The 20,478-nt window shown below is 41.6% G+C and overlaps 1 protein-coding gene across 2 annotated transcripts in view; it reads right to left on the bottom strand.

The window, feature by feature from the left end:
- tacr3a (tachykinin receptor 3a) overlaps positions 1-20,246 on the bottom strand; it is a 49,209-nt gene extending 28,963 nt beyond the window's left edge. For both annotated transcript variants that reach the window (XM_056236862.1, XM_056236863.1), the window contains exons 1-3: positions 19,575-20,246; positions 1,576-1,764; positions 336-486 (exon numbers count right to left, since the gene is read on the bottom strand). In XM_056236862.1, the coding sequence (XP_056092837.1) occupies positions 336-486; positions 1,576-1,764; positions 19,575-19,942 (708 nt within the window). In that variant the 5' untranslated portion in view covers positions 19,943-20,246. The remainder of the gene's footprint in view (positions 1-335; positions 487-1,575; positions 1,765-19,574) is intronic.
- Between the last annotated feature and the right edge of the window lie 232 nt (positions 20,247-20,478).

Raw genomic sequence — 20,478 nt, 5'->3', positions numbered from 1 at the left:
AAAAAAACTGAGCAGAATATTTTTTTCTATCCTTCTCTTTCATCGACTACCTCCTACATGGTGCTCTAAATGATCTGCTGAACTATCAAACCCTTTCCATTTTCTTTGGAGAACTTCATTCTCTAATATCTTATTGATCCCACATGTAATGACCCATTAAATGTGAATGTGTTGTGTGTTTACTCTGATGTTTGTGTGTGTTCCAGCCATTCCATCAATCTACATCTAGGAACATAGAGTTAGTATTTTAATTTCACTGCCCTTTGGCGACCAGCTGACTTTAGCAGGATCGCTCTTTATAACATGACAGACCCCAAAAAACATGAACTGCATACCTTTCTTTTGGCTCGCAGTTGGCTCTGATAGTTGTCTGATGAAACACCCGGAATCTCTCCTCCCCAAAGCGTCAACCCGACAATAGTGTAGGTAATGCCCATGACCACCAGGGGCAGAACGTAAACCAGCATTGCCAAGATTATATGATAGCTGAAGTGAGAGAGAGAGAGAGAGAGAGAGAGAGAGAGAGAGAGAGAGAGAGAGAGAGAGAGAGAGAGAGAGAGAGAGAGAGAGAGAGAGAGAGAGAGAGAGAGAGAGAGAGAGAGAGAGAGAGAGAGAGAGAGAGAGAGAGAGAGAGAGAGAATGAAAATGAAAAGGGGGTGAAAAGGAGGAATGAAAAGCTAATTTCCTTTGGTGTGACAAACAAGGGGTTACTTATTTTGATACTTACTTTTTGTTTTATGAATGTCACTTGTCTGACTGTATTTCACTCCAAGATAATTTGGGAAAAGTCCAATGTGGCCCAAAATATCTGACGCAGACAATGTTTAGCAGAGGCTAAATATTGGCACACATCCAACAGTGGTTACGGATTTATATTTTACAATTTCAGTCTTGAATCCAACCTTACAGTTCTACAATAACTTGAAGAAATAATGCTCAATGTCTCAAACTTGACAGTTTCCTCATACAGATTCTGGACTGCAATCAAAACACTTGTGAATGTTGAACTTGTGTTGACACTGTTTCCATACACCAGCTATGTACAAACTTAATAGAAAACATGATTTTACAATGATTCGATTTAATATTGTTATTGTTGTTGTTAATAATAACACTACTACTAATCATGTTTTTGTATTATTGACCACTACGATAACACTTTACAATAAGGTTTATTAGTTAACATTAGTTAATGTATTAACTAACATGAACTAACAATAAGCAATACATTTGTTAAAGTATTTATTAATCTTTGTTAATGTAAGTTAATAAAAATACAGTTGTTCATTGTTTGTTCATGTTAGTTCACAGTGCATTACCTAATGTTAACAAATACAACTTTTGATTTTAATAATGTATTAGTAAAAGAAATAAACATTAACTAAGATTAATAAATGCTGTAGAAGTACAGTCTTTATTCTTAGTTCATGTTAACTAAAGTAGTTAAATAATGCTAACTAATGAAACCTTATTGAAAATTGATACCACAACTACTTTATTATTATTGACAACTACTACTACTACTATTATAAATATATGTTTTTAAATGTGCATGCATATTTAAATAGCACTCACATGAAAGGGTCCTCTGAAAGTCTCGGCCAGGCAATGTAGCAAACGGTCCGTATGCGAAATTTTTTGATGGTTGAAAAGAAACACACTGGAAAGGCCAAAACCACAGCCAGCAGCCAAATACACACAATGATCACCTTAGTGGCTGTGGCTGAGAGTCGTGGTTTCAGGGGATGGATGATGGCCATGTACCTGTACAACACAAACAGATGACCGATCAGTCTCGTGCCACACATATAGTCTGAAACAGCTTCAAATAACATTAATATGATCATCATCAAACATCAAAGACAAACCACAGTTGAGCAGTTTTCAATTTGTAGGTTGTGTAATGATCTAATAGCTGATTGATAATGGCTCCCATCTAAGATGTAAATCTTTTTCTCGGATGCTATAAGAATTCAACCTGCCAGGTGAATACAACATTCCATAACAGAAAAGTAACAAGAAGAATTTAGTGAACTGAGACTGAACAAGTAGTAGTAGAAGAAGAACGTCCTCTTCTCAGTTCTCGCGCATGCGTCGTGGAAATCTCTTGAACTCTCGTCTCAGGCCCACAAGGAAGAAAAGGAATAGTCGAATAAAGTCGTTATTTTTGTTTGTTTTTCCGCACAAAAAGTATTCTCGTCGCTTGATAAACTTATAGTTGAGCCATTGTAGTCACTTGGACTATTTAAACATTTTCTTCAATGACTTTCTGGGCCGTCAAGTTTCTATCCCTTAAGAAGCCTATGGAGGAGTGATCCAGCTATCAAATTTAATCAAAAATATCTTCATTTGTGTTCCGAAGATGAACGAAGGTCTTACGGGGTTGGAACAACATGTGGGTGAGTAATTACTGACTTAATTTTCATTTTTGGGTGAACTATCCCTTTAAGTCCGAATGCATCGCGATTCTCTCTCGAATCGATTCTGAGCTTAGTTTTCAACAGCAGATGGCGCTCTAGGCTAGTTTTTAACTGCACATTCAAATGCTCACGAAGAAGAGTGCTCGTGTATTCGGGTGAGTCTGAGAATATACTTGCACCTCAGAATGCTTTTATGACGTGAGATTAATGTAAACAGCCCACTGCAAACACCCTTGTAATTTGCTTCAACCTTTTTGAACTTTATGAATGATTATTTTATAGAAGGTTCAAGAGGTGTGTGTAAGGAACGTCCTGGTTACGTATGCAACCCACCGTTCCCTGAAAGAGGGAACGGAGGACGTAATCGACGTCGACTGAATGGGGATCACGCCAGGGAGCCAATCATCTTCGAGTACTATTGAACGAGCTGTAGCGATTCTAGCTCAAATAAAGGGAATATAATTTTAATAACTGATCATGAATATGATCAGGAATCACATACACAGATTAAAATTACCCGTAAAGGGGATACGTTGCCAATGTATCTGTATGGACAACTACATACAACGGATTATAATCAATTATCCATACAGTTAGGCAAAAATAGATCAATTGTATATATCAATAATCAATCACAACGAATTATAATTAGATATTAATATGTCAATTGTCTAGAATAGATCGATTCTAAGGATAACCCCTATGGAATTAATTTGTTATCGAATAATCTGTTCGTCCAGCAAACTGACCTTACGATCTTTCATCAACCCTCAAGAGAAGTTATCCTTATAGACTCGCAAGAAAGGCTATCTTTCTGGCCATGAAAAATAACTTTCCTGTTTTATAAAAATACGTATATAAAAATAAGTATTAACAAATTGTAAAGCTTGTAGCTTATATCGAACATTTAAGGGACATTTTTAATATGAGCAACAGACAGAGTCAATAAATGAATATAATGGATTTAATAAAGGAAAACTATGTATACCGGTGACTAACGTTACAAGGAATAAATGTATATACAACAAAATAAAGCAACAACAATGAAAGAGAATGAGAATAAGAGAGTGGTAGAAAGAGGGAGAGAATGATCAATCAGTTATGGCAAAACCACAGACAAAAGGAACCTTGAGAGAGAGAGACAACAAGAATCAAATCACCCTAAATGGGGTGAACAAATCTTAAACGCCTTGAAAGCTCGGTAAAACGAATACTTTCATATATAGCTCTCTTGTGTTGCTGAGTAAAGAAGGCGTGTGTTTGTCGGTTCTTCGGAGCTTCACGTTCTCTTCGGTTCTTCCGGGGTGAGCGTAGTCACAGTAAGTTCAAATGTCCATTGAAAGTAAAGTTTGCCAGCTAATTCAGGCTAAGTTCCTTTCACTCGCAAGTAGAAATGAACAAAGGAGAATACGAAAAGGGAAAACAAAAACTGAAGAAGACAAACAAAAGAAAACAGACCCGAGGAAGTCTGTAGTGTAACAGAAGAATAACTGAAGACGAAGGATAACTGAAGACGAAGGATAACTGAAGGCCAAAAAGAAGAGGACTGACGAGAAGAGAGGGAGGAAACCGCTGGTCCTGACTTTTAAAGGGGGTCTGGGTTCAAACCTTCCGGGGTGAACTGACCAATCGGCTTGGAGTTCTGTGAGCAGCAAAAGTCTTTCTTTGTCCTGTCAAGGCGGCTCATCTGCATAGTTTATGAGGGTGTTAAAAGTTGTCTTTTCTACTCCACAAAGCTGGTGCACATAGAATCATACATTTTACTGTAATCTCCTGTATATGACCAACTCAGTTAGACCGAGCGGATTAAAACAGTACCAAGAAAGACATGTAAAAAGAATAGGAATACCAAGTTACATTCTAATGCATAATTACAAGCACTTATAGTTCAGTTAATACTACGATAAAATAATAGATACCCCAATATGACATGGGCAAGCAGGCAAACATACAAACATATCAAATATATCTCAGTAAGGTCTTTATATGAGGAAGTTAATGAAAAGTCCATGTATGTGTGTGTGTGTGTCATGTCTGTGACATGAAAAGGTCTCTGACTCTCCCTTCCTGGACCTAGGAGAGCTGCTTAGGATCTCTTTGAAGCTTGGACCCAGAGCTGGGGAATGTGTGGTGTGTTTTGGTGATTCTCTAAGGGCCCATAAAAGGTGTCGAAAAGGCAATCTACCCCAGACTTTCTGGTGCTAAGCTGGGGATTTAGATGAGATGAGTCACGGGTTGCGAGCTTTAGGGATCTCAGCATAAATGTGTTCATTGCGTTCAGAATGACAGAATCATGATTCTTGTTCATATGCTACAGAGCCAATGGGAATTGGCGTGCGTGATGACATCACACACTCCGCCCCCGCGGCGCGGGTATAAATACGGAAGTGGATGCAAGCACTAGTTGCTTTTTCGCTGAGGAGCCGAGCGTAACTCGGAGTCAGCGGTGGTCCAGTGGTAGTGGCAAGGGGACTACGTCCTCCATTCCCTGAAGGATACACAACCAGGACGTTCCCTTTCAGTCGAGAAACATCAGACGTAGTCGACGTTGAACCATTGAACACGCCACTAAAGCTGCCACCTTCCAGTGCCTAGACAAAAGCCTCCAGATCCCCTAATAAATTAAGGCGGGAAGGGACAGGGCTTAGGCCAGGGAAGTCACTGCTGTTCCTGCAGGACCACTAGGAAAGCATTTCCTGTACAAGGAAGGAAAGGACGCTGTGGAAGCCACATCCTGCCCGAAGGACGGCAACGTGTGGAGAATACACATATGAACTGGGCGGATGACCGGGAAGTACAACATATGGAATGTCACTGGGGTGGCTCCAGCCTAAGACAGGGGGAGACTCAACCGGACAGTGACGGCAGAGCAGGCTCTGCCAAGGGAAGACACGGGCTTGCCGCAGGGAGCCGTACCATGGAAGAATACACATATGGGATCGCCATAGGGATCACAGCATATGGACCCAGCCTAACACAGGCTCCACCAGTGCATACGAGTGATAGGCCTGGCTTTGGACGTTCCGCCACGTCCATTGCTGAAGGGTATGGAAGAACTTGACAGGGTTCAGCTAAAAGGGGAACTCAACTGGAGCAAGAATTGTGCACGTATCCATCCATAGGAGGGGAATGGCGCAGCAAGCCAACACAACGAAACAGGCTTACAGTGAAACTGGCTTCATGTGAAGGGAGCCCCCGGGAAGCAGCGGTTCGACTAAGGTGTCGCCCAGCCCCCAACTCTAGAATATCTGTCAGCAAAGCACTCTGTGTCAACGCCTAAGCGGGAGCACACACTCATTTAAGAGGAGCTCACCACCTAAGTGGACATGTGGATCTCGGGAATTTCACCAAGATGAAGGCAGCCACATCTCAGTGGGCCAACCTCGCTTGGAAACAGCCTTCCCTCTCTGCTGATTTCCTTAACAGATAAGAGCTGGTCTGAGGTCCTAAGGCTTGCGTTCTGTGCACGTAAAACCGCAATGAAGCGGACGGACAGAGAAAGCCAGGGCTGGGTCTGCCTCCTCCAGGCAGCGCTTGCAGGCTCACCCCCTGGTCCCAGTTTAAGGGAGAGGTAGGAACCTTGGGCACATATCCAGGCCGGGGTCTCAGCTCATGAGAATTAGCCGGCCCGAATTCCAGGCACAAGTCGTTGACGGAAAGCAAGCAAATAGAGACCCTCTAGTAGAGACCATGCGAGCAGGAGAACTGTTTAAAAACAGAATTTTTAACTCACTGCCTGCAGTGGCTGCAGTGCAGTAGCACCAGAGATAGGCCCAAGAGGATAAAGAGGGGCACAGGGATGACCCTTGCTCCCTCAGGAACCTGACAATCAGGACATGCTTTCCATGCTTCTGCATATGATGTTCGTCAACATATTGAGTGTGAAGGAACAGCCGACTTCAACCCAACTTGCAGGAAAGAGAGCACTGAAATGACCGAACGCTCTCAGGATCTCCTCACGGAGAGAAGACTCATTCAATGAATAGGTTCCACTACTAACTTAGCGAAGCACAACTGCCTTATCTTAAGGGGGTGCTTGCAGAAGTGATGGTCACTACCACATATCCTTGTGGTAGCCACCTTAACCTACCCGTCCAGTTTTTTGAACGCGGGTGCCATCATGCCCTGTCCATGAAATGTATTCAGGGGAAGTCAGGAAGGCTGTCGAGGGAACTAGATCTGGTTGGGCCAATAAGGGGCAACTATCAAGACCTGTTCCACTCCTGACTTAGCACAGTAGGTGCAAGCGACATGCGCGCACAAGACAGGAGCACTGCTCAACACAGTGTGATAAGTTCACTGAGCTCAGGAGCGACTCTGCTCAACACCTAAGTGTGATAATTCACTGAGCTTCCGGAGCATTTCTGCTCAACACCTGAGTGTGATAAAATTCACTAAGCTTTAGGAGCATTTCTGCTCAACACCTGAGTGTGATGAAAATCACTGAACTTGAGCAGCGCCAAACAATAATGAATCGCATAGCCGCTTTCTTAGAAGGCTAACTGGGGAACGCATTTCTGCGGGGCCCCGGGGTCAGCTGAGAGCCAGGATGTCCGCTCAGACAGAAACACAACTGGCAGAGGGACGAGTCCGGAGAGGCAACAGATGTAACTGTGCGGCCCGAGGTGGTCCCTGCCCAGCTGGACCGCCAGGAGATGGAGTCTCCACTTTCCCTGGCCATAGCTGTCGTGAGGCTCGTTGGCGGCACGATTGAGCAGGCCGGAAGAATTTTATAGTGGAATGAAGTGACCTCAGAAGCTTCTGACTCCAAGGAGGAGGTGACGGGCGAGTTGTGACATGCGAGGGAAGCTTAGCGCAACGATCGCGATGTTGTCTTTTCAGACCAGTACCAGCTCACTGAGCACCTCGGGACTCGATCATAAAACTAGTGCTGACGCGGTCTTCATATGGAGGAAGCCAAGCGGCTACGTCTGCCATATTCCCCAGGAGCCTCTGAATTTTTTCAGTGGGACCCTTTCTCACACAGAGACGTGTTGGACCGAGTCCTTCTCCTGCACTGAAAAAGAGATACTCAGCCCGTGGGCGAGATCACTCTTGACCTGAAGACCCAACTGGCTATGGAGCACTCGAAGGGTAGGACTTGTACTGATACTTCGTACCCTCGACGCAAGAACACAGAATGGTCTGTGGAGTGGAAGGATAGAGATCTGAAGTACTGTCCTTCAGGTCGAATGCTGCAGGCCAACCTTGGGGATGGAGCATTTGAAAATAGATTTCTGTGTAGTAATTGAACGGAGGCTTTTGAAAAAGGGCCCGTTTCAATTGACACAGGTCCAAGATGGCCATAACCCACCACATATCTAAGGTACAATGAAGTACGGGTTTATAGAAACCGGTCTTCATATCGGCTGGAGGAGAGGCTACATCATATCCTTCGCCAGTAGGACTGCGACGTGCGCACACAGGACAAGAGCAGCGCTCAACACGTAGGTGTGATAAATATCACTAATCTTAGGAGCATCTCAGCTCAACACCTAGGTATGATGAATATCACTGAGCCAGGGCGAAACCAAGCGAAATGAATCGCAAGCCGAGTCAGGGGTAGTTTCGGGGCCAGCTGGAGCGGTAGGAAGCATCTTCAGGCTTACACACACTGTGCCAGGGGTCAGGGAACCACAGACGTACCCGAGGTGGGGGAGAAGGCGGTAGGGATGTGACGGTGAGGATATTTTCCCACCGGTTAATCGACGTGTGTCAATACCGGTATCACCGGCAGGGCCATTTAAATAGCTAATTGAAAGGCAAGCGTAAAATGCGCGCGTTTGCACGGGCAGAACAGCACCAGTCACGTAACTGAAAACTATGAAAGCCGTGTGACCGGCCAACCAGTAAAAAAAAATAAAAAATACATTAAAGAAATGATTCCCTCTGATTTTCTGTTTCATTAATAAAAGTTTGACTGCTCGCAGCAGTATCGCATGCGCTTTGAGCTTGTGTGAATTGCACGTAAAAAATGAAGTTAACGAACAACCTCGATCCATCAGGAAACGCCATGGTCGCTGAATTTCACTGCGCTTCATGAAGAGTTTTTCTTTTGCGTGAAGAAGCCGTTCGCCGGAGATGTGTTAAATGTGCTACCGGTATAATAATCCTCCTGGCGCCGGGTCTGAGTGAGTCATTTACTCTCTTATCGTTCTTTGATTAACATAATGACACTTTAAGACCAGCCGCTGCTGACAGAGACGCGATCTGACACTCGTCCCAATCCGACATTTTGGCATAATTTGTGTGTTACGGTTTGTTCAAGCCCAAAAGAGAACTCGATACTACTAACGCGTCTTTTCTATTTGTGTGTGTGTGTAATAGGCAGGACTTACAGCATGGTCTCTTTAGTCTTAAAAGCATTCACATTAATAAGAGTGTGATCATACAACGCTAGTCAACGGGTAACAGAAAAAAACGGATACTGCGTAATTGTGTTAAATACATATATATTTTGCGGTGCCGCGGTGGGCAAGTGATGAAACCGGTGTTGCGACTGAACACCGTGTAACACCGGTAACACCGACTACCATAGCAAGCCTAGAAGGCGGATGACCGGGTTCTCGAACCGCACCCAGCTGCCGTGCTGGTGAACAAGAGGGGACTGAGGGGTGCAAGGCTTTACAGGGTCGCACACTGCCAGACTTGCCCTCTTGGGACCCAGGAACAGAGGAAACGAGCAGGCGGAGGAACTGCCACCGGCGGCGGGTGGAGGCAGCAGCAGGCCGCCGGGGCAGGATATGCCGGATGGCCTCCGTCTGCGCTTGGGCGGTGGACAACTGTTGGACGCAATTCTCCGCCGCGTCGCCGACCAGCCCAACCTGGGAAATTGGGGAGGCCAGGAACCGAACCTTGTCCACATCCGCCATATCAACCAGGCTTAGCCAACGAACGTTCCTGGACCATTAAGGTGGATATCGCCAGACCGATCACGCACACCACGACACTCGTGCCCCGGAGGGCGAGGTCGGAAGCACTGCGGTGCTCACCTATGAGCGCACGGTCTGGGCTACCTTCGTGCATGTCCATGGGTGCCCTGGCCTGACAGACCTGTAGCAGCGTCATGGCACGCAAGAGGAGGCGGCTTGCCCACAGGCTTTGTAAGCTCTGCCCGTCGCAATGGACGAGAACTCACAGGCCTTAGGGGGCAGACGAGGATTTTCAGGCAGTTTCTGGCAGAGAAAGGTGCCGTCCACAACCTGGTAAGGTCTGCATGCACTTCGGGAAAGAAAAGCACTGGGGCGGCGAGCTGAGAACCAGCGCGGCCCGCCTCGAGATACCAATCCTCCAACCGAGACTGAATGGGACACGGTGGAGGGTTCCACTCAAGCCTGGCAGCCTGGGTGACCCGTTTCAGCATAGCTGACATTTCTGGATCTGGCTCGGGCAACGTTACACTCCCAGAGGGAGATAACACAGCCGAGTCGTCATCTCCAGAGGCCAGCTCACCCTCCGATGCTGCTATCGACATCTTATCCTCTGGGGGAACCCCAATTGAAACGGCTGATCGGTCCATTACAGAGGGACCAGCACGTCTAACAGGAATTCCATCAGCTGCGGTGTGATGGAGGAGTGAGGAGCCCACAGGGAATGGTTACCGGGCAAGACATCCATCACTATCCTCCAATCACCCATCCCACACGACACCAGGGGGTGGGGCATGGTAATGGAGACTCGCGCTTCGCGGACGAAGGAGAGTCTCGATCTCAACACCGCGACAGTCATATTCCCGCAATGGGAACATGAACCATCCACAAAAGCTGCTTCAGCGTGCTGTAAGTCCAAACACGTGATGCAACAATTGTGACCGTCAGAGAGGAAAAGGGAACAACCGCATCCAGAAACGCACAGGTGGAATGACATCTTGAAATGTTGCTCTTTCAGGAAATAGGACCCATCACCAGCGCCGGAGCACACAGGGGAATGACCGCGGCAACACTGAACAGTGAACTGAAACAGTGAAGCACTCACTTTTCCACCCTCTTACCAGCCGTAAACACACAAACCTTTAGAAATTTGTTGCTGTTAAAACAGCAGTTGAGAGCTCAAAGCTCGCAATCACCGCTGCACTCGCACTGTAGAAACCACCAGCACTGGGAGAGTCTTCCAGAAGAACACCGACACACTCGCTCGTTGTAAACAATAGCACTCTTCAGAGACATCAAACGATCGGCTCCGAAGCGAAAGGCAACTAGTGTGTGCATCCACTTCCGTATTTATACCCGCGCCGTGGGGGCGGAGTGTGTGATGTCAACACGCACGCCAATTCCCATTGGCTCGTTCAATAGTACTCGAAGATGATTGGCTCCCTGGCGTGATCCCCATTCAGTCGACGTTGACTACGTCTGACGTTCTCGACTGAAAGGGAAGATTACGGCTGTTTCCAAAGCACGCAGTGCCATCTGCTGTTAAAAATAAGCTCAGAATCGATTCGAGAGAGAATCGCAATGCATTCGGTAAAAATTGGAATCGATCCAGAATCATTTCTCGATTCACAATGCATAAATGTATTGTCCCAGCCCTACTTCCGACGTTATTAGTTGCGTAAGTTGCACTTTAGGCGCAAGTAGGCTGCATTTGGCCGGAAGCTCGAATTTTACTTTGTAACGTGTTAAATATGAATAATTTTCTTACACAAACGCATCACTTTGCTTCAGAAAGCCTTTATTAACCTCCCGGAGCCGTGTGGAGTTTTTATTTAATGGATGGATGCACTTTTTTGAGCTTCATACTGATGGTTGGAATGGTTGCAAACTTGCAATCCACTGTCATTATAAAGCTCGGAAGTGTCAGGGTGTTTATTAATATAACTCAGATTGTATTCGTCTGAAAGAAGAAAGTCATATACACCTAGGAAGGCTTGAGGGTGAGTAAATGATGGGCTAATTTTCATTTTAAAGTGAACTACTCCTTTAAGAGTGATAATAGATAATTAACTTTAAAGACTCCCTCATCATAAGCAGTGAATGGCTTGTTAGACAGCCAATAACTCTTGGGCAGAGAAGGTTATTTTTGGGATATGGACAGCATCAATGTCAAAGCACTCATGTGGGCATCTTGGATACACAACAGGAAAGATGATGGAATGTAAACTGTCTGTGTTTTAGTTATACTAGTAATGAAAATTAATACCAGCATGTGTCTAGAAAACATTCACAAATGTAGATTAATAAATCTACTGCAGTTAAATACAGCTAATTATGTCATGCTGTGATGTGTTAAGCTGCCACGATCATACAAGCTGTTTACAATTTGACGCTCCGTTACTTTAAAAAACATTAAAGGCACAAATCCTATTATTTTTCTTTAATTTGTGTGTGTATAAAATAAATATATATATTGTCGCTGTCGGGCGGAATCCTCGCATCTCCAAAACCATTATTTTTCAGGAAATTAAAAAAACAGCATTTTTTTTAGTTATTAAACATTGTATCGTTAAAGTTGGTATTATACCTTATATTGCTAAATTTTTAAACATGAAGTAGAAGAATTAGGGAGAATCGATTAAATTATGAACAATTTACTGCCATTGTGTGATTATGTAATAAAAAAACGTAGTCTGATTACAAGTAATTTATAATGTAATACAATCTAAGTACTTAATATTTGGAATCTGATTACATAATCCAGATTGCATGTAATCAGTTATACCCAGCACTGCATACACACACATACATACATACATACGTACATACATACATACATATTATATACATACACACTAGATTTGATGTTCACAAGTTTAGATATTATAGAGTTTTTGTACTCTATTCATGGAAAGCATCGGCTAAATGTAAAATAAGTCAGCTAAATAATATCACATTCAAGTGTAATACCATTGATGACAAAATGTTTGAACTGAGATTGAACCTAGTGGCCTCCACTATTCGTCAAAAAATGTTGCACATAATAGTTTCATTAAAGTTTCATAAACCAACAAATGCACCAGAATGAGGTTTTTGTCAGCAATGCCATCTCTCTGACAGTAAAATAAAACATTTATTGTACTAAAAATACTGTCTGGGCAAGCGGTGTCAGCACAAATCTCACACTTTCCTCCAAATGCAACTGCAAGCACACTGACCCACTGCAAATTCCTGCAGACGTCACAATTGTTCTGTACATTAGAGTAGTGACTGCCTACCAGCAAAAACAACAGTAATAGCAAATGTGGGTTGTGAAATATGTAGCCTGCAGCCATGAGCACTATGTGACATTTTGAGCACAGGAAATAACTGTGAAGAACACTTTTTTTTTTTTTTTTTTTTTTTTTTTTTCGTTGTCTAATATAATTCCACTCTTGCAGTAACTTGGTTGCTAATGTACTGATAGCAAAAAAACAACAACAACAACACCATTTTCCATATAATAAAGGGGTTATTTCACACATTTTGTTGTTGTTCTTGTTCTTGTTCCCAGAGGTTCACTTAATAATATTAGTAAAGGTTTTTGGGTCAAAATCAGTCATTGTATAGCTTTTTATGACCATATTCCATTTTTCATCCTTCAGCATCAAATGCCTTTGATAAGGCGGCATTAGATTGTGACAGGATCCGAAAATAAACCACATTGAAATGTGTAGCACAGACTATCATACTTACTTGAATAGGGACCTTGAAAAATAAAGTATGGATCAAGTCGCTTTTGCAGTTTTAGTTTCAATAAATGACCTACTGTTTTCATAGTGTTTTGGATTTGGATTTTAATTCGTAATTTTTAGATCTTCAATCTCAAAATATCAAACGAAAGATTGATTTGAGGACGATAGAACCATTTTACTTGAATTTACTGTACCTCTGCTTTTACAGTGATAAAAAATTGTTTATAAAAGCCTTGTATATTTTTGCAGATACATCCTCAAAACAAGTCCTCTATTCAGAATAAATGAGTATGACATCAGAATTGTAATGCAAAATGATTAAGCTCATCAAATGCCACCTCATTGTCATGATTAGCCATGCACTTCCTGGGTTAACTTGGACCACATTTCCCATCATACACCTCTCTGGACTGATTACACCAAAATCCATACACCTGCACTACACTGATTGCACACACACCTGCACTTCATTTACAGCCACTTCCACACACCACTTCTCTGCGAAGTATTGCATTACTGTTGTGAGCATTACCGAGTGTTTCGCCTGTCTGGTAGTTTCCTGACCCTGTCCTGATCTCTGTTCCCTGTGTTACTTATGCCGCGTTCCAGGCAACCCGTAACCCGTGTTTTTCCAACTCGTAACTGGGAGTACATCGATCTAGTACGAGTTCACGGATGGGAAGTCACGGGTTTGACTGCCGTTCCAGTGCACTTTCACGGGTATAAGGTTGGAAAAACACGGGTTACAGCTTGCCTGGAACGATATACTCCCAGTTACGAGTTGGAAAAACACAGGTTACAGGTTGCCTGGAACGCGGCATTACCTCTGCCTGGATTCCGACTCTCGTCTGCTCGACTATCCCTGGATTTCCTCTGATACTGTTGTTTGCCTGTGATATTGATCTTTGCCTGTTCGACTCTGCTTTCTAATAAACACGCTGCATTTGGATGCCCCAGACTCACGTGATTCATAACACTCATCTTTTAAGCATATTTGAATTTGAGAAAACAGTTCTGTATGTTGACTGAATAATAGCTTACTATGTTGATTTTAGAGTGATCTCCATTCATATTAATGAGCATTATATCTGATTACCCTGACATTTAACTAGAAGTCATAGTTGGGGTCAAGTTGAGAGAAACACAAGCATCAGGCCATGAGCTTCAGGCATCAGTCATAATCAAAATTTATGCTGCTTCCATTATTTTCACTAGTGCAATGTGACAACACACTTTCTGACATGAGTTTCACTGAAAGGACAGAAAAAGTTTTGGATAATATTTGGCATTAGAGTGATGTCTGTAAAATATACAGCTCTTTCACTCATTGTACAGCATTGCATAACTCTGACATTTGTCTTTCACTTACTCCAGAATTCATACAGCTGATGATGGCATAAAAAATAATTTACCTAAGTAAGTACCCAAATACAGTACACTGATATGTGCACACTGTGCTGGAGTAGTCATCCAAATCTGAAAGGTTACTGATGAAGTTCAAAAGTCCCATTTAATATGCATTATTTTCGCATTATTTAGTTAGTGAGATTTTAGTCTGAGACGTCTAATCAGAGGACAAATATGGAAATATCAGCAGGGTGCTGAGAGGAAAAGAATGATTAGATGGCACAGCATGTAAAGGGATGAGAAGGCAGCAATGTTCTCAAAATAAATAAATAAACATTTTCACATTTACCTATGCAGATTATGCATCCTAAAGATCTGGGAGGATTCGGCGGGGGAAAAAACTGAACTTCTTAAAAGTTTCAACGCATTGCTTGTGGCAAAATAACTCAACTCAGACAGCAATGAGACTCTCTGAAATATTCAGTATTCAGAACCTTGTGGCTTCTAAATTGCAGTTCTCCTATTAGTTGAACTTATTCACATTAGTTTGGATTGTTCTTTTAAAATCTCGATTTCAAATAACTGCATCTGATTAGAGGCAAGGACAGATCAAGATCAATGAGCGCCATAGAATCACAAGCTCTCTGGTAGTACTGAATGCAAGCTGTTTGTCTCTCTCTGTTGATTCTGTTAATGGAGAGAAGTTTGGGCCATAGACATAATAAATACATAGACGCCCTATTGGCCGCTTTGGAACGTTGCTGCGATACATCAACGCATCCGCCATTTTGCGGAGGGCAAGACTGCACTGTAATCAAATGCAAGTAAACGGTGAGCTGCGGTTTTTCTGGATAAAAAAACATTTATCAACTGATTTCAGTGGTTTGTACGTGGTGTACAAAAAGTTCCATCTCTAGTCATTTAAAATCTCGATAGTTAGACTTATAAAACATTTTTTTTTAATAAGGAATTGTCAAAGCTCAGGCTTGTCATGTAGGCTATCTGGCTTTTTATTCTTGGATAAGAATTGTGAAGATATAATTTAATTTTTACATTAAATTAAATAAAGTTTTCTTATTGTGGAAAAAGCATTTTCTGTGATTGACCCGATTTTAGCAAAGGTAACTGATGGATCATTTATGGTAATACATATGATATGGTACAACCACAGTGCAATGCAAATATAGTAAATATAAGATAAAGTGAGAAGTAATAGTAAATAGTTTAGTCAATAAAATAAACAAACAGTATATGGCAAATAAAATAGTAATGAATAGTATAATTATATAATATCATAAGTACATAATATAATAATACAAATATTGATAATAGCATATAGTTTATGTATAATATAATAATAGCAATGGAATAAGAAATATCAATTACAGTATATAGACAATAAAAAATAAGTTAAATAGTGACTATGAATATTACAATCATTTAACAGCATAGCTGTAATAGATGGATAATTGCAAGTGGTATAATATTTCAATAATAATAAGAACAGCAAATACAATGTAATATCAATTGCAGAATAATATAGACAATATGAAAAAAATATGAAACATTATAATATTGATCATTAAACTGACATTTAATGTATATAAAATAAAATGTCACAACCCTGTCTCTTTTTGTGAGACCAAAGATCGCCCGTTAGATATACACAAGACGAATTATATCTCATGTTTAACCACTAGACTAGAGACATCAGAGTCAGCGGCAAATGTCAGAAGCACTAGCCGAGGTATGGCTGTTCCAGGCGGGGTACATGAGCGCTGAGCGCCCGGTGAACGCCTGGATCTCACAACTCCGAAAACGTCAGATCATATGTTTAAATGGGCGCTCTCTTTATAAATAAACCACAGATTTGAGCTTTAAACAACTACATTGTCGACTGAAAAACTATTAAAACTACATTTCGTGACACAATAACAGTAGTATTTTTAAATTTCGCAGCTTTTCTCCTCTGGACGTTACTATTACTAATTATATCATGACCAAATACAACCAGAAACAAATGTTCAGTCTTGTTTGTGAAAGATAATTCCTCAGAACCTGTTTTCAATTGTGTGGCGATTTGTACAGCCCTAAGCAGCACATGAAACAGGCATTTTTCTCAATTCTCGTTATGAGAAGTATGAGAAAGTTGCCCTCTGCAATATGGCGGCGCCGTTGACGTACGCTCCAGCGGCCAATAGGGCGTCTATGTATTTACTATGTCTATGGTTTGGGCCAAATGAATTGTATGGTGCACAGTCAAATAAAAACCAATGAGGCGACCCACTCCATGTAAAATAAAAGTTTTATTAGGCTACATTATTATTTTTTTACGTTTTTAAAAATAATAATCATTTCTTTAGAAGTAAGGCATTTTAATGATCAAAAAAATATGCATCTTCATTGTGACAAATTCTTGCCAAACCTTACATTTTAAAGGGGTCATGAATTGAGAAATAAACTTTTCCTTGAACCTTTGACATGTGAGAGGTTATTGTACTATTAAAACATCCTGTAAGTTTCAGAACTCAAAACTTCATTGTTAGTCCAAAAACAGCTTTTATTGTAACAAAGCTCTGAAAACGATTTGTTTCGGATTTTGTCACGTTATGACGTAATAGTGTGACAAAAAAAACACCTCAGCAGAATCAGATCAAAGCCTGAAGTGGTACTCATTGCAGAGTCAAATGACGTCCAACTCTCTAAGCGTCTAATGGGGTTTAGGGATAGAGTTGTGGGTAGGGTTAGGGTGTGGTTGGATATTCTAGCTCCACCCATTAAGCCCAAATTACATTTGCACCTCCTCACTGGATGTCTAGCCACCCATTTGCTCTGCAGTGATCAGCCTCTCTAAAGCCTACTCTACATCAGGACATCTTTGGCCCTGCCCACTGGCGCATTAGTGAGAGAAGAGAGATGCAGCATCACTGGACTAAAAATAACATTACCTTCCAAATGATCCTAATGCTAGGAAAGTGTTATATTATTTGTTTATTCTGTACATTTCACAGTGGATTCTTTAGTTAATCGGTCTCAATTTCGACACAGGCTTTGCAGACAGACCTTTACTGTAAGATATGTACCTGATAGTAATGCCACGACATGTAAGTAACCGCGTTAGTTCTAATGCCTGTGTGATCAGTGATTTCTGATTCATTTACAGTCAGATGTTCTATGTCTCAAAATAATTTATTGCTGTTTATGCGTCTGTAAATCAAGCCAGTGACTAAACGGTCAACTTTTAGTAGCATGAAAATAAGCTATCTAAATTGTAACTGAATTATATACAGAGAGCGATCAAAGAACACTCCCTTTATAATCGCTGGAGCTGTCAATCAAACAGCGCGAGATTATCAGTGACTGAGTTCTGGACTCTCGCAAAAACTCCCATTATAATCCACTGAATCTCTTATTTACATCATGTTCGTATTGTTAGCTACGATGAAAGCATTGATGAGATCACTGCATTCATGCGCTCAACAGACATATCTGTCATCAGCTACAATGCTCATCACTGCAACCTTTCATGCGACGAAAGTAGATCTAAATATAATGCTATTTTGGCAAGCAGGACTATTGCTAATTGCCGGCGGGGTGTTTGCTAATGAGCGCCACCTGCGTGCCGCACTGGTCTTGAGTTTCTCACGGACTACTGCTGCACACACATAAACAAAACAAAATGTAAAGTCCAGGCCTGGTCCTCTCTCATCCTTCACTGCCGTCACTCCTCCTTTAATGCTTCTGAAGCTCCTCCGTGAGAAACTCGAGTCCGGTGCGGCACGCAGGTGACGCTCATTAGCAATCACACCAACCTGCTTGCCACAGCTATAATCAACACTTTTCACGATTAGTTAATCCCAAAAGCTGTAATAGTAAAATCGTAGTAAAAGGTTTCGAGAGTTTCATGTGGAACACTATGCAAAGATGTTAGCCAATCACAGCAGTGGTCGTTTACACTGAAGTCTCACAGCAGACATGCCCCTTTAAACAGAGCATTCAAATCAGAGGGCTAAAATCAGAATAGAAAACAGCCTTTTATTTCTAAATTATGACCATTTTTGATGTAAAAATCATACTAACATTAAAAGTGCACCTCAGGAAACATTCTAAAATAATAAGAAAAATCCCGTTCATGACCCCTTTAAAGAATATCACTGATTTATCAATTTTGAGCTTTTCAATTCAGGCTAAGAATTATGCCATAAATGATTGCTTATGAATGTGGTTTCAATTGCACTGTGTGATTTGATTTCCAAGAACAGAATGAATGTGCATCTGCACCTGCAAAGACGCCCCCTGAAGGTGCTGTAGATAAGTTAGCAGAGCTCGGCGATCCACAATCATTGTGCAGCCATTTACTTCAAGTCAACCATTCTGTGTAAGAAGGACTGCCTGAGGCACTTTTCCCAGTCAAGAAAATTGACACATAAATAACTGTTTAAACCAATCTTAACTGAATCTGTCAAGTCTATATAAATGCATATCAAAGGACACTTTTAAAGTGCATATAACTCTTCCAGAGACTGTAAAAAAAAAAAAAAAAGTGTCTCATTAAAAGGCTAAAATACTTGAAGAAAAAAATACTTGTTTGGCTTTTATTTATTTATTTTAAAAGCAGTAAGGCAAATTAGTTTTATTCTGGAAAAAATGTTGTCAGTGTGACAAAGTCACCATTAAATCAAAATTGACAATTCTTATTTTTGTATGGAATATTGCAGGGTTTTTTTATAAATTATTTTTGTACACATAATTTTTTTTTTTTAATTCATGTGCCCTCCCAATCTTTAATCAAAATAATTTCCAGCAACCAGCAACATCTCTTCTCTGATGACGTGATTACTGACGTGAGGTCGGGACAACCTGTCACTCACATGACGTCAGTCACAGCAATAGCAAACCACTGCAATGATCCAACAATCCAATCATTTCCTGATTTACATTTTTGATGTGGCAAAATAGATTATATTTGTAAAACATTTGTAAAATGTTTTAATTTTTAATATGTTATATATTTTGCTCGATATTTAAACTACATTTTAGAGTCATTAAATATTTTTTGTAGAAAAAATATGAAACCATTATGATAAGAAATGTTGCATTAAAAAAAGGTTAGACCTATTGCGATGTATTAATGAAAGCATGCATTAAAACAACATTTATAGAGTTCTCACATTGATTTAATGGTATCTTTACATGTACTCTACCTGTCGACTGCTATTGCGCTCATGGAGTAAATGCTTGCAAACACGGAGGTGACGGGGAAAAAGTTGTGGAATTTGCAGTAGGCTTCTCCAAAATACCAATCATTGTGCGCGGCATAAACAAAATTAATCAAAGTGTTGAAGGCGGCCATCGATGCGTCTGAAAACGCCAGGTTGAGCAGAAAGTAATTGGTTACGGTTCGCATCCGCTTGTGAGCCAGAATGATCCACATGACGATCAGATTCCCGAACACCGCGATCGCTAGGATGGAGCTGTACGCCACAGACCAGAGCGCGACGCGCCACGGCGGCTGCACGAATTGGTTTGTTAAGTTCCCCGTTAGGTTAGATCCGTTTTGTGGAGGTTCCATGGCGAAAATGTGCAGAAATCTTCTGATATACAATATCTGAAGTGGACTGGAGACCGCGCGCGATGCACACTGCTCCAAATGCGCGCGAGAGAGTCCTTTGCTCAAGCGGAAAACGGCAACATGTCACTTAGAAATTGTCGATTTGGTGGGAATCGATGCCAAATGGACAGACTGTCAAATTCTCTAGTCTTCTCTATCGATACATAAATCGCTTATAAGTTCTTAAAGGCGCGTGGTTGTCTCCTGACTCCTGTTGAACGCAGGCACGAGCGCAACACACTCTGTAGTCGGATGCAGCGCCATGCACAATGTGACAAGTGGACTAACTAGTGCTACTGGGAGAGAGCGTGATCGATTGATTCACGGCGTAGAGTTAAAGTACAGACAAGGACAAATTGGACTGAATCCTGAATTGAATCAATAAGTAAAACACATTTGCGAAACAGCTAGGTCAATGCCCAGTAGTTCAGAAAAAAAAACACCAGCATCTATATATGCAGAGGCTGTTGTGCCCAAAACAAAACGCTGTCGTGGTT

The sequence above is a fragment of the Rhinichthys klamathensis genome, unplaced genomic scaffold (genome assembly GCF_029890125.1).
Source record: "Rhinichthys klamathensis goyatoka isolate OS25496 unplaced genomic scaffold, OSU_Roscu_1.1 h1tg000469l_1, whole genome shotgun sequence".
Taxonomy (NCBI): Eukaryota; Metazoa; Chordata; class Actinopteri; order Cypriniformes; family Leuciscidae; genus Rhinichthys; species Rhinichthys klamathensis.
The sequence above is the reverse complement of the archived record's forward strand: the minus strand, read 5'-3'. Positions and strand labels throughout refer to the sequence as shown.